Here is a 14,061-nt window from a genome sequence, read left to right as displayed (position 1 = left end):
ACCCGGATGTGGGGGAAAGTGGGTTGGAGGTGATACGAGGGCACAAGGGAAAAAGTTTTGGGACAAGGGCTGCAGGGGAGGGGCGGGCGCGCTAGTGCTCTTCCTGCATGGCTACAAGCGCCTGTATCGAGTCCCCTTGGCGCTCCATAATGCTTAGCAGCTGCTCCGTGCTTTGGTGCTGGCGTTCCGCATTCTGCTGGCAGACCCTCCTTTAACTCTCCCACCACTCCTGTGCTTTTAGACTTTCATTAAGGGACTGCTGCATTACTTCATGCAGCATGTCCTCTTTGCTTCTACATGGCCTCTTCCTAATTCTTTCGGAGTCTTTCATACTTCTGGAGGCTGATCAGAGTGCATTAACAGACCAGGGCATCCACACTGGTGCAGCAGCGCTCCAGCTGGGGCGCAGCAAGTGTTCTGCCTTTCATCGAGGTGGATTACCAGGAGTGCCCCAGCCGCGGAGTCCGGGCGCTCTACATGCCTTGCCAGTGTGGACGCATCGTGAGTTAGGGCGCCCAGGGCTGCTTTAATGAGCTCTAACTCGCAAGTGTAGCCATGCCCTAAGTCTGAACAAACTGCCGACACTTAAATAGTAGTACCTGTTTAACAATTAGAAGTACTTTTAATGTTCAAGCGGTGTTTCAAACATAGTATACAAATGCCAAATCTGATGTTTGTTAAAAATAAAATGTTTAGTGTTAATACCATTCTTGTGTTTTAAACCACTGCTAAAGCATGCTAGAAACTGCTTTATGAACTTACATTAGTATCTCTTTCAATTGCTATTATAAATGTTTTAACTTCTCTAGTCATTTGATCACCACCGGTAACAATAGGTGCAAATGCTAATTATAATTGACTTATTATTTCAAAGATTTCACAGTTGATTCAATATGTGACTTATTTGGTTGGGCAAAATGGATAGTTTTCTTTCAGTATAAAGTATCCATTGCCACCTGACATGCAGCTACAATACACTGCATTCCACTGAATACCGTAAAGACTGTTATTTCCAAAAGGGAATTATAATATTCAGAAGAATTTCCATTTTCAAAAGCATAATCTGAATTTTCTTCTGAAAAATGAAGTGAATCTTTAACTTAAATTGGGATGGAAATTTTGCAAGTGAGAAATGATTGAAAGGCTTCTCCTCCCCCCCCTTCCCCAATTATTCTAGATTTTGTACTGCAGCTGCTGATAGGAAGTTAAGGCTATTCACTTCAGATCTCCAGGATAAGAATGAATATAAGGTAAGATGCACATTATTAGAATTTATTTTTCTATCTTTTTAGCCTCTAGCAGAATTTAGTCTGTTTTATCCCCTAACCTGCATGTTGTATTACAAGATAACTGTAATTGTACTGTAAAAGAAATATCTGCTATTATGATCTGCAACATTGAATGTGTCCTAATATCTGGAAGCATTTAATCAACACGTTAAAGAGGGAAAGGTCTGCATGCAACATGTAATTGCAATTTATTCCTGTTTTGTACTTCTTAATAGAAAAGAAAAATGACTGCATAACTGAATTTAACAGAACTCTAGAAAAGCAAGTAGGTAATTATTTATGCTTGGACTAAAATGAGGCAAGGACAGATTGTCAACATGTGAGCTTGAAGTGGGAAGTGAAAAGATTCTATTACATACTGAAAGCTGGGGGCAAAAGTTCATACTAATGTTTTTAATATCTAGGCTTTCTTTAGGAATGTTCTATAAAGGAAAGAGTTAGCGAGTGAGTATAAATTAGAGATACAGCATAAATGTTTATTTAAGAATTGTTGGGAATCATTATTAATTTGTTTTAATTGCAACTTTTAAGATTTTCCTCCTATAATCGTAATAATTAAAAGCATTAATACTGAAATCAGTGCAGTCACTTGTACCATAATTGTAGTCAATTCTGAGAAATACATTCTTAAACCAGCAATTGCTTTTTTGTGAAGCCATATGAAAACAAACACATATTTCAAAGAATGTTTATAAATGCATTAGTCTTTTATTCCATTTATTTAAGGCAGAGGTTCTCAAACTGGAGGGTGTGGAATGTATTCCCAGGGTTGTGGGGATGTGAGAAGCCACTCTGCCTTCAGAGCTGGAGAGCAGTGGTTGCTGGCCTGGCACTCAGCTCTGAAGTCAGCATCACCACCAGCAGCAGCGCAGAAGTAAGTGTGGCATGGTGCGGTGCTGTCTTAAGAGCGGGGCACCTGGCCAGCAGCTGCTGCTCTCTGGCCACCCAGCTCTGAAGGCAATACCGCCGCTTGCAGCAGTGGAGAACTCATATTTGCTTTAGAAACTTGTCTTGTCTTGTGAAAATTTTATCTACAGTCATTTTTTTGTAATGCCGAAGTGACTTAGGCTCCAAAGTCCCTTTTCAAAAGTGACTTAAGCAGTTTGGGCTTCTGAAAATTCTAGCTTACATCTTGGTGCGTAATAGCATTCTAGTTCCTACACTTATTGTGTAATTGACTGTACTGATTAGCGTATACAAATGTTCCATTGAAATTCAAGAAAAATTTGCTAGGAAAATCGACACTGCTGAGATCCACGTTTATTTTTTTCTCATCAGCATTTTCATTTGTGGTGTATTAACCTGTCAGTTTTATATTTTTTTTAAAATATATTATGCATTTTTGCTGTATTGTATTGTACCTTAATCAGGTTTCAGCTCATCTTCCTTATATATGATAATTGATTTCTTCTGTGCGTTTAAACGGACAATGGAAAAAAGCCATAATTCAATCAGCAAAGAACCAAAATGACTGTGTGTGTTTGGAATGTAAACACATGTGCACATGAAGTTGTACGCACCATCCAGCGGTGCTGTAGCATGTGTATACACTCTTGTCCCTAGAACCAGCACTTTCAGAGGAGGAGAGGCTGCAGGTATCATTGTCTTTATGCTTGTGCCACTCATGATCCACTCCTGTAAGCAAAGAATAATACGGAATATTGTGTCCAAGTTGCTGACAATGCCATCCAAGGGAATCTTATCTGTTTGCTCTGAAAAAATTTTTTTAAAAGGCGAGAGCTTCTGTAATACACAACACAGTCCTAAAACATGTTATAGATGCTCAGAACTCAGACCAGCCTCATGTTAGGCTGATTTTTTTTTTTTTTAAAACTTGATACCCCAGTTTCCTAATGTCACTTGACTGAAAACTACCTGTTGCAGATACCTGGGTGTCAAAATTTACAGTGGATGTATGGAGGACTTTGATTCAACATAGCACACATTTTACACAACAAGGGACTTTGTACAGATATACAAAACATGCAAAAGCAGTTAAAGAATGTGATTAGTCTGACTGTAACCACTAAGCCATTTTTGTTTTTTAATAGTAAACCTTATTTGCATTTGGCACTTTCAGAAGGATTTCACAGACTATAGTCTGACATTACTGTCTTAGAGGAAAACCTGGTTTGATCTAATTATCAGCAAAGAACTGAAAGCAGGCACTTGTTAAATTTTCAAACAAGCACCTTTGGTCTTTCTCCCATGCTGCCCCACACACTTGGTAGGAGCTCCCTGTAAACATCTGCTAAGTGACTTCATTATCCTTCTTCATGCTCCTCCTTAAAACTCTCTTTTGCAATGATGCCCATAAAAAATAACTTAGAACAGTTAGACTGCTGGTGTGTAAGACCACTGTCTACCACGCTGACCAATACTGACTCTTTTCCTTGTACTCCCCTGTCCGTGTAGATGTGTTGTATTTTGTCTTATAATTAGACTAGAAACCCTTCGGGGGCAAACAATATCTTTCTGTTCTGTGTTTATAGAGCACCTAGCACAGTGGGGTTCTGGACTGTGACTGGAGCTTGTAGGCACTATGGTAATACAAATAATTAATAATGGCATAAGTTTCTACTTCTAAATGTAGAACCCCGACTTCATTTTAAATGTGTATGCTTTTCCTGTAGCAATTCCCGAATACATTGTAGAAGCTTCTGGAATGCTCAAATATTGCTGTTTATCAGAATTATTATTTTTATGACTTCAGTATGAAAATATTTTTGTTCTCATTGACAGATCTTTGATGGCCACTCAGATTACATTAATGATCTGGTATTTGCCCCTAAAGAAGGTCAGGATATTGCAAGTGTGAGTGATGATCACACGTGCAGGTATGTATTCTCTTCACGGTGCGATTGAAATCCTGGACTGCCTTGGATGGCTCCAATGAGGAGAAAAGCTATCCCTTGCTAGCGCCTCCTAGAGGCTTAGGTAGAGAGCCAAGCGTCTATCCTACTGTACCAGAGTCTGGCACAGCATTGCAGACGTAACAGCCAGAGATACTCTTCCTCTCTGTCCCCTGCAATGTGGCAGGCAGACATCGGGACTGCTGAGCAGCTGCAGCAAGGAAGGGACAGTAGCTACTCAGAATTCCTTGTGAGCTGCAGAGGAAGTGATGGCAGGTTTATGAGGAGGTGGTGCCTTTACCTTCTCCCTTGCGTGGCAGGGCTGACTCAAACACTTACATTTAAAAATCACAGGGGAAGACTCAGGAAACATATTTAATTAAAAATCAAATCTGGTTAGAGCGTCAAGGGCCATAAGTGACCCCAAAACCACAGGTTGGTGCCTCTGCGCTAATGGTTCAGTGATAAAATATTCCAAAGAGATGGGGAAGATGTCAGAACAGAGGTGATTTGTGTCGTTTTAAGATGATTGTGTTTTTTAGTTACTGATATAACAATCACACTTAGATAGATCAGTAGCCAAATAACGTCCAAAATAATCCCTACCCCTGATTTCTCCATTTAAAAGACTAGGAGTGAGGTTCCACCTGCACAGCCAGAAACCAATAAAATTAAAGTTGGATCTGATATGTGATGTGCGTACTCTGGAACAGCTCATCATTGCTCCAGTAACTTTGACTTACACCAGCTGAGGATTTGGCCGTTAGAACCCCTGGTAAAAAGTTCAGACAAAATCAAAGACAGACGCACGCACGCACACACCACCCCCTCCACTTTACCAAATGTTCAGTGGAACTTATATTGTTAAAATCAGCCATATTGGAAAAGCATTACTCTTTTAAATGACAAAGTAAGACACTTGTAGGGTTTATAAACCTAGAATGGGAGTTGTAAACTTAAGAGGGGGGAGCCACGTTATTCCTAATTGTTTTTTGTTAAACATGACCATTTAAACTTCTAGGCAATCCTTTTCTAAAGGAATTATTTTTTAAATGTCTCTCACTTTTATGCACAATAGCTGGACTTTCTAATTTATCATTTTGGATGAGATTTTGGTCTGTCTTTTAGGGAAAAAAACTGAAGAGAAGATTTAATAAATACAGTTCAAAGGCTATGAGCACCTTACCTCTGTGAGAAAGGAAGACATTTTCATACAGTGGGCTACACGATGTTAAATTAATTCCCACTGAAAATTCAGAGGTATTACCTTGGTCAGTACAAAGGTCCTGTATTTTTTTTTCAAAACATACGACAAAAGTCTTTTAAAAATGATACTTTTAAGAGCTACTAAGGAGCATTCCCTTTTCAATCCATGTCTTGGTTTCTTCATTACAATAGACTAGTACGAGGTGTTTCTTCGGCAAAGAGTTGTTTAAATATTTCCATTAAATACAACATATTTAAGGATGAAAGAAAGAATTGTTTAAATTGTAGTAATCCACTTGACACCAAAAGAATAAAAGATAAGATTTTTTTTAATGAAAGTATAACACCACCAAAATTTGAACTCAATAGCTGTGAAAAATAAGGCAGCCACTTTCCCCACTGTAGACGGTAAAGTCTGGCTAACAGCCGTGGGAAGAAATGGGATGTATTTGGCCACCTGAGAGTTCTCATATTTTTTCTATTCAAGGGATAGAAACGGGGAGAATGACAATAACATTTTCATTTAAAAATTGAATATAGAGCTATAGTCCAAAAATCAAAAGAGATTGCAATCTGCAGGTCTTTCAAAGGCCTTGTAAAAATTCATAGAAATCTTACTTAATTTGTTGTATAATTTGCCTCTTCAACAAAAATGTGAACACATCTATTAGTTGCTCTAGGAATAGGGCATCTGTTGAAATGGTTATGCTATGCAATACTAGAGCAATTAGTACAAGAATACAAAAGGATAAAGTTTCCAGTGTTTGGGGATATTGCTAGATTTCTTACTGTTAGGTTCGCTATAGATACGAACAGTGCTCTTATTCCAACTTACCTGTAGTTAATACAGTAATTCTCAATATACAGCTTTCTGGACTTCATAGAAGTTTCTCTAGGTTTTTCCTATTTTCATCTCTACAACAGTGGATTTAATGCAGTTTTAAAGGCACAAAGTAATATTATTACAATATGAGAAATATTAATTCTGTGGAGATATAGAAATATTTTAGACACTAAAACTTTGTGCTATAATGCTGTCAGAAATATGGGATGGGCCTGATCAGTTCTTGGATGAAGACCTCCAGTAAAAATCTAGATGTTGCTTTGGTAATTCATTAGGTGGTATGTTCCTTGTGAGTCTGGGTTGAATAAGTCCTGCAGTTCAACAATTCCTAAACTGTAGCACTTGCTAAGAGTCCATGATGTAGGCACCCCCTTATTTCCAGATACAAAATTGAAATGAGAATTAATACATAGATTTTTTTCATGAAAGCAGTTCCAGTAATGGTGTGTGGAGTCATGAATAAAAGGAGAAGTCCATTTCTGTGTTTAAAATATGGTCCACACTATTAAAAATGTTGAAAATTTCTGTTCTAATACAGCATTAGGAGGCAATATTCTGCTGGAGGTGCCATCTTTCAGTGAAACTGTCAAAGCTGATCGACCATGGCCATTAAAGATCCTAATCTGCCCACGTGCAGAGTCAACTGATTTATTTTTTTTAACTTCCTCTCCTAAACAACTGTATGTTACACTTGATTCATTTCATTCCAGAGGTAGCTACATTTCTGTGGTGGATGAAATGATCCCTGACAATAGTTTGTATATCAGCTTAAAGGGATGCTGTTGATTTTTAAAATCTCACTTGTGTACGTTCTTTTGTAACCTATAATGTAGGTAAATAGGAGATCTTGGAGTTTGCAGGGAGCTATTTTTCTGGATTTTTCAGTTTTACTTTGTGCATTTGGCAGCACAGTTTTCCCTGTATAATATGTCAAGCAATTTCCCATGTACTTTAGGTGAGTCTTTTTTTCACAGAAGAGGAGAGAAAATAATTTTTAAAAAAAATTGAAAATGTAATGGCAAAGTTACAACAATTAATGGAGGGCAAATAGAGGCAGGTGTCATACCGGAAACAAATGTTAATCATAATTATTACATTAACCAAACTTTAAAAATCATTTCAGTGGTAAACCATGTAAACTAATGTGGAATATTTTAGAACAAGTAAAAGCAAAGTAATTATGCACAACATTTTTTTTTATTTTTTAATATCTCTTCGAAGAATACTCAAGCTTGGGCATTGATACACTTCCAGCTGAGAGCCCCATACTGTTGTTCTAATGGAAAATAAAATTGCAGAATTTGATTTTGGATGTTATCTCACTGCTTGACCAGAGTTTCAGTTGGCTTTTCACGCTCTACCAGTGCTTCTCAACCTATTTACCATTGTGGGCTGCATATGTGGTTCATGATATGTTATGTGGGCCGCATCCAATACTACCTATATGACCCTGAGGTTGTCACATGTGCCGCAGCTGCATGCTGATTTGGGCCTCAGGTTGAGTACCAAGCTGAAACTCAAGTATGTCAAAGGGTTCTGAATACACTGCTTAGCACCAATTTGCTGGGAAAGGATTTGCTTCTTAGAAGGGTTGCAGTTGGTCAGTGATGCTGTCATCATCCAAGGCTGGGGTCAGAGACACAACCTTCCTACTCCAGCACACACAGCAGCACCCACCTACCCACCCTTATTTTTTATATCATGGCAAAAGATATATATGTAGCAGGCTCGTTCCCCCTGTTTTTGTATGTATATGGTGTTGCTTTGTTGCTATATCTCAGATAATTTCTCACTTCCATTCATTTTGGACTATTCATGCCAAGATGCAGGCTGTTTCATTGAAGTGGACTCTAGGATTTTATGTTGGTCATAATCAGGTTCAATCTTTTTTTCTTTTTGTTTCATGTGACCACAAATTTTGCAAGTGCATCCTGGCAGCAAGGGTTAGATTAGCTTCTTGAATGGAGATATGTGGGAGAAGGATTGACATCAGGAAGGTGTGTTCTATTGTTAGAGATTGGATTTGCTGGAATGCCAAAATGTAGTGCAATGTTCAATGGTTTCCCAATGCAGTAGCTTGCCCAACACCACAAATCTTGGTATATCTGTGTGGTCTTTGAACAGTTAGTTTGCTCGGTATTATAAAAACCAAAATGAAAGAAAGCCAGTGATGGCTCCAAACTGCTGTTTCTTTCCCTGGTCCTTCACTTTTGTTAAAACCATTGCCAGGACATGTTGTTCCTGGGTGTCATTTTGTTAATTCAATAAACATTGCAGACTCTTGGCCATAGTGTACGCAAAATTTCTGCCTGTCCTCATTTGTTCCTGCCTCCTGCAATGTTGAATATCTTTGTCACCACTCTTATTTAGTCTTTATAGCACATGTTCAAAATTATTCCTTTTTTTTGGGGCCAGAATTAAAAAATGAGCAGATTTTTATTGTACTCTGTATTATTTTATCCTTACCCTATTTATTCTGGCAGAACACCACCTCCAGTATCTGGAATGCATTGATACCTCTTTTTTATAATGCTACCAAAACATTTCTTCTTTAAGGACTGAGACTTTTCAAATCCAAGGCTTGTTGAGCTCATTCACCAAGATAGCTGTTATGCATTGTAATGGATTACAATGGAGAAGGAATTGGAATAAGATTAAAGATTGTGACATAATGAAAATATTTCCTGATTTTTGGATTCCATAGTCTTCTACTCTGCCCATTTTTTGTTGTTGTTGTATGCATCCTAATATGTCCCCCAGATGTGATTCTGTTTAGCTTCTATTGCACTGCTATTTGTGGTCATTATGCAAGTTTAAACCTGTCTCCTATGTACAATATCTGATAATCCTGGAAAAGTAAAAGCAGTTTCCAAAACAAATCTTTGGAACTTAGTTGAATAAGCTTTAATTATGAAGTTATTCAGAAAGAAACATTTCAGGTTAATTTTGTGCTATTAATGTAATACTAAGTAACTGGGGGGGTTTTAATGAAATGTGAAGAGTTTCCTGTGTGACATTGTTATGATTTATACTGAGGATCATGAAGTGGTAGTGAGAACTTTTATTCTAGACTGTAAATTCCTTAAAAATCACCACATTTAATCTGTTTGAAAACTACCTCATGGACTTTTTTCTAAGGTCACTCACTGGCAGAAACAAAGTTCAATTTCTCAGTATGAACATCTTTCAAAAACACTTTATTTAAAAGTTTTGAGGGATTCTTTTAGTTCACATTAGGAAGGAAGTACGTTAATATCTAAGAGTGGTAGCAGCAAAAAGAACGAGGAGTACTTGTGGCACCTTAGAGACTAAAATTTATTTGGGCATAAGCTTTCGTGGGCTAAAACCCACTTCATTGGATGCATGCAGCAGAAAATACAGTAGGGAGGGAGGGAGAGATAGATAGATAGACAGTCAGTGTGACAGGGTCGAGCCAGATGGCTACAAGAGAGTAATAGAAGGCATATATATTAGCCCCAGGCTAAGTATGTCCCTTTTCCTTGGGTAAGGTAACAGGGAAGGTTCCAGAACAATCAGGAACCTTCTGGAGACAATTAAGACAGGCTGATTGGCTGCAGGTGTTCTAATCAAGAAGCTTCTAGAATCAATTAAGGAAGGCTAATCAGGGCACCTGGGTTTTTTAAAAAAAAAGGAGCTCACTTCAGTTTGTGGTGTGTGTGTGTGAGGAGCTGAGAGCAAGAGGCACTAGGAGCTGAGAGTGAGAATACGGACTGTTGGAGGACTGAGGTGTACAAGCATTATCAGACACCAGGAGGAAGGTCCTGTGGTGAGGATAAAGAAAGTGATGGGAGGAGGCCATGGGGAAGTAGCCCAGGGAGTTGTAGCTGTCGCACAGCTGATCCAGGAGGCACTCTAGACAGCTGCATTCCACAGGGCCCTGAGCTGGAACCCGGAGTAGAGGGCTGGTCCAGGTTCCCCCCAAATCCTCCCAACTCCTGGTCAGACACAGGAGAAGTTGACCTGGACTGTGGGTTCAGAAAAACGGCCACACTGAGGGCTGCCATGAAGCTCCAAGGCAAGCAAATCCACCAATAAGCGCAAGACCCACCAAGGTAGAGCAGGAACTTTGTCACAATAGATATATACACACACAAACACACACACACAGAGAGAACATGAAAAAATGGGTGTTGCCTTACCAACTCTAATGAGACTAATCAATTTAAGGTGGGCTATTAGCAGCAGGAGAAAATAAAACTTTTGTAGTGATAATCAGGATGGCCCATTTCAAACCATTGACAAGAAGGTGTGAGTAAAAGTAGGGGGAAAAATTAGCCTGGGGAAATAGTTTTTACTTTGTTTAATGACCCTCCCAGTCTTTATTCAAGCCTAATTAAATGGTGTCCAGTTTGCAAATTAATTCCAGTTCTCATTGGAGTCTGTTTTTGAAGTTTTTTTGTTGAAGAATTGCCACTTTTAGGTCTGTAATTGAGTGACCAGGGAGGTTGAAGTGTTCTCCACCTGGTTTTTGAATGTTATAATTCTTGACGTCTGATTTGTGTCCATTTATTCTTTTGCATAAAGACTGTCCGGTTTGGCCAGTGTACATGGCAGAGGGGCATTGCTCGCACATGATGGTAGATTGGTAGATCACATTGGTAGATGTGCAGGTGAACAAGCCTCTGATAGTGTGGCTGATGTGATTAGGTCCTATAATGCTGTCCCTTGAATAGATATGTGGACAGACTTGGCAATGGGCTTTGTTGCAAGGATAGGTTCCTGGGTTAGTGTTTTTGTTGTGTGGAACCTATCCTTGCAACATAGCCCGTTGCCAACTCTGTCCACATATCTAGGACCTAATCACATCAGCCACACCATCAGAGGCTTGTATTTTAAGAATTACATCCTTGCAAAAGATTTTCTTCACAGAGTAATGATTAAGTTATTTTAAAGATTAAAAAGGCTCCCTGTATTTGAGGTATGCAGTGCAGTTGTAGTCAGGTCAGTCCCAGGATATTAGAGTGACAAGGTGGGTGAGGGTAATATCTTTTATTGGACCAACTTCTGTTGGTGAGAGAGGCAAGCTTTCAAGCCAAATAGAGCTCATCATCAGCTCTGGGAAAGATACTCTAAGCATCACAGCTAAATGCAAGATCTGGCCACAGCACTCTTACTGAAGGAATATCTGGACTCATAGAAACCATCCTCTGGACACAATTGACTTACTCCACAACATTAACAACCTGCCTCAGAACAACATCCTTGCCACCATAGATGTCACTTCCCTAAACACCAGTATCCCTCACAATAACAGTATAACTGCCTGCCTCAAATATTTACAAGACAATGGACAACCCTCAGATATTCACCCGCAAGCTCATTGCCAAATTCATTAATTTCATCCTCACCCATAACAATTTTACATTCAATAGCAAACATTTTGTCCAAACCATGGGAACTAGGATGACTCCCCAGTATGCCAACTTCTTCATGGGCCACCTTGAAGACTTCCTGGCCAAAGCACCACAAAACGAGTGATAAAGCTGAGATACATGAGTGATATTTTCATTCTCTGGACAGAAGGTTTAAACTCCCTCATAGATTTCCAGCACCTGACAACCACATCTTCAACAACTACCACCTCACCATTAAACTTTCTCTGGAACACTCCGACACTAACATCAGCTTCAACAATGGAACCCTACATACAACTATATACAAGGAACCCACAGATCACCACACCTACCTTCATTGATCCAGTAACCGCCCCAATCACACCAAGAAATCTGTTATCTACAGCCAGGCACTCAGACACCTCAGAATATGCTCCAAGGGGAATCCCCCCAACCTCTCCAAGCTCATCATCAGAAGCAAGCTCCCCCAAGACACACCAAGTCAAAGTGGTGCCAGAACAACAGATGTAAAACCTGCAGACATATGATCAGCATCCCCCACAATACTCCTTTCAAGATCCATGGATCCTACACGATGCCTATCATAACATTTGGAATACTTGGTCTACTGCACTAAATGCCCCAATGACAACTATGTGGGTGAAACCAGAAAATCACTACACCCTTGAATAAGGTCACACAGGAAAATGATAAAAGACAAAAACACCCTATCACCTGTAGGTGAACACTTTTCACAAGCAATCATTCTATATCTGACCTACTCTCTACCTTGCATGGTCCCTTAGAATATGTGCTAAGATTCAAGTGGATCCCCCCCACACACACCCCAGTGTAGACCAGGGCTAAGTGAGAGAGTCTCTATTGTTATGCAGAAAAGAAATGGGCAGAAGAGATGGCCATATTGTTCTCCCATAGGACTCATGGAAGATAATGTGCCTAATCCTACCATTTCAACACAGAATAAACCAGATACAAGCACAGCACTTTGCTGTTTACAGAGTAAAGGAGAGAGCATAAATTTGTCTCCACACCTAATAACCTCATTCACAGCTGGGAAGAAGACAAGATGGCATGCTCCCTTAGCCAAAATGATTCACCATCCTCAGTTATATTGGTAATTCTCTCCCACACAGTAAATACACATGAAAAGTGTTGATTTGACTTGGAATATCTACAAGGCACAATTTCTGGCAGTGGAAGAAAGTACTGTACATTTCTAAATTACCTAATCAAGCAGATATTCCATTTTTTAAAACACTTGTTAGTTTTTTAAATAAAGACACCGATCCCTCAGGATTGGAAACTCTATGATTTCTACAGGGAAAACAAATATTTGGTCTGCTGTGGTTTGGCATAGGAAGCTAACATTGTTCACTAAATGTGTTTACTTTACTTCGTATCTATTTTGTCTAGATTTGTGATGTATTATTTGAGAGTGTGTTGAAATCTCTTACATTTAAAATATTAAGCACCCTGGAAGTCAGTGAAAGTTCCCCTAGAATAAACAATAAAAGTGTGTAACCACTCAACTCTAAAGTCTATATAGAGCATTTTATTTAAAACCTTATGAACTGCCATATTTCTATAGCCTTACGCATATGTAAAGAATATACATATCCACACAGTACGAACTTACCGTTTTAATGAGTATAGTTTACAATGTGATGTCACGCCATATAATTGAACTATTTATTTTGAAGAGAAAGAGGGCAGGAGCTTTAGCTATCACCCTGTATTGTGAAAGCATCATCCATGTTTCGTATACAGTAGAACTTCAGAGTTACGAACACCTCGGGAATGGAGGTTGTTCATAACTCTGAAATGTTCGTAACTCTGAACAAAACATTGTGGTTGTTCTTTCAAAAGTTTACAACTGAACATTGACTTAATACAGCATTGAAACTTTACTATGCAGAAGGAAAATGCTGCTTTCCCTTTATTTTTTTAGTAGTTTATGTTTAACAGAGTAATGTACTGTATTTGCTTTTGTGGGGAGGGGGTATCTGCTGCTGCCTGACTGCGTAATTTCGGTTCCAAATGGGGTGTGTGGTTGACTGGTCAGTTCGTAATTCTGAGGTTCTACTGTATAGCATTATAGGTTTATTTCACAGAGTGGCTCCCAAATTATGGTTCGGGGTGGGTGAGGGTCAAGTGGGCCACTGATGATGAGAGAACACTTCTTTGTTTCCATCCCCTAGTTAATTATGGCGGGAGAATGCTTGAATATAGGAAGAGAAATTAATAATGTACTACCTTAGTGTATCCTAAAAATTACATTCAGACATTTGGGTCTGACCCATTGAAGTACTCCGCACTCACAACTCCCTTCAACTTGAGTAAGATTTGTAGGTGTTTGACACCTCTCAGTATCAGGCCTTCTGTTAGATACTTTTGTGTTCAAAAGATGGAGTACAGATACCAGATCTCCTCTGCTTCTGGCCACCTCTCTGTCAGCAGGCTAAGGCTGGAAATTAATGTTTTTACAAACAGCAGTA

General features: G+C 39.2%; 2 protein-coding genes across 4 annotated transcripts in view; one reads left to right on the top strand and one right to left on the bottom strand.

The window, feature by feature from the left end:
- The window catches only part of PARPBP (PARP1 binding protein), a 151,547-nt gene that overhangs the window by 103,005 nt on the left and 34,481 nt on the right, over positions 1-14,061 (bottom strand). The gene's annotated exons all lie outside the window — the stretch shown is intronic.
- The window catches only part of NUP37 (nucleoporin 37), a 31,789-nt gene that overhangs the window by 8,820 nt on the left and 8,908 nt on the right, over positions 1-14,061 (top strand). For 2 of the 3 annotated variants that reach the window (XM_073323435.1, XM_073323446.1), the window contains exons 4-5: positions 1,178-1,250; positions 4,032-4,126. The exons of the other annotated variant lie outside the window; for it this stretch is intronic. In XM_073323435.1, the coding sequence (XP_073179536.1) occupies positions 1,178-1,250; positions 4,032-4,126 (168 nt within the window). The remainder of the gene's footprint in view (positions 1-1,177; positions 1,251-4,031; positions 4,127-14,061) is intronic. 3 annotated transcript variants of the gene reach the window in all.

This window comes from Lepidochelys kempii, chromosome 1, assembly GCF_965140265.1.
Source record: "Lepidochelys kempii isolate rLepKem1 chromosome 1, rLepKem1.hap2, whole genome shotgun sequence".
NCBI classification, from domain to species: Eukaryota; Metazoa; Chordata; order Testudines; family Cheloniidae; genus Lepidochelys; species Lepidochelys kempii.
This window is presented reverse-complemented; position numbering and strand designations above follow the sequence as displayed.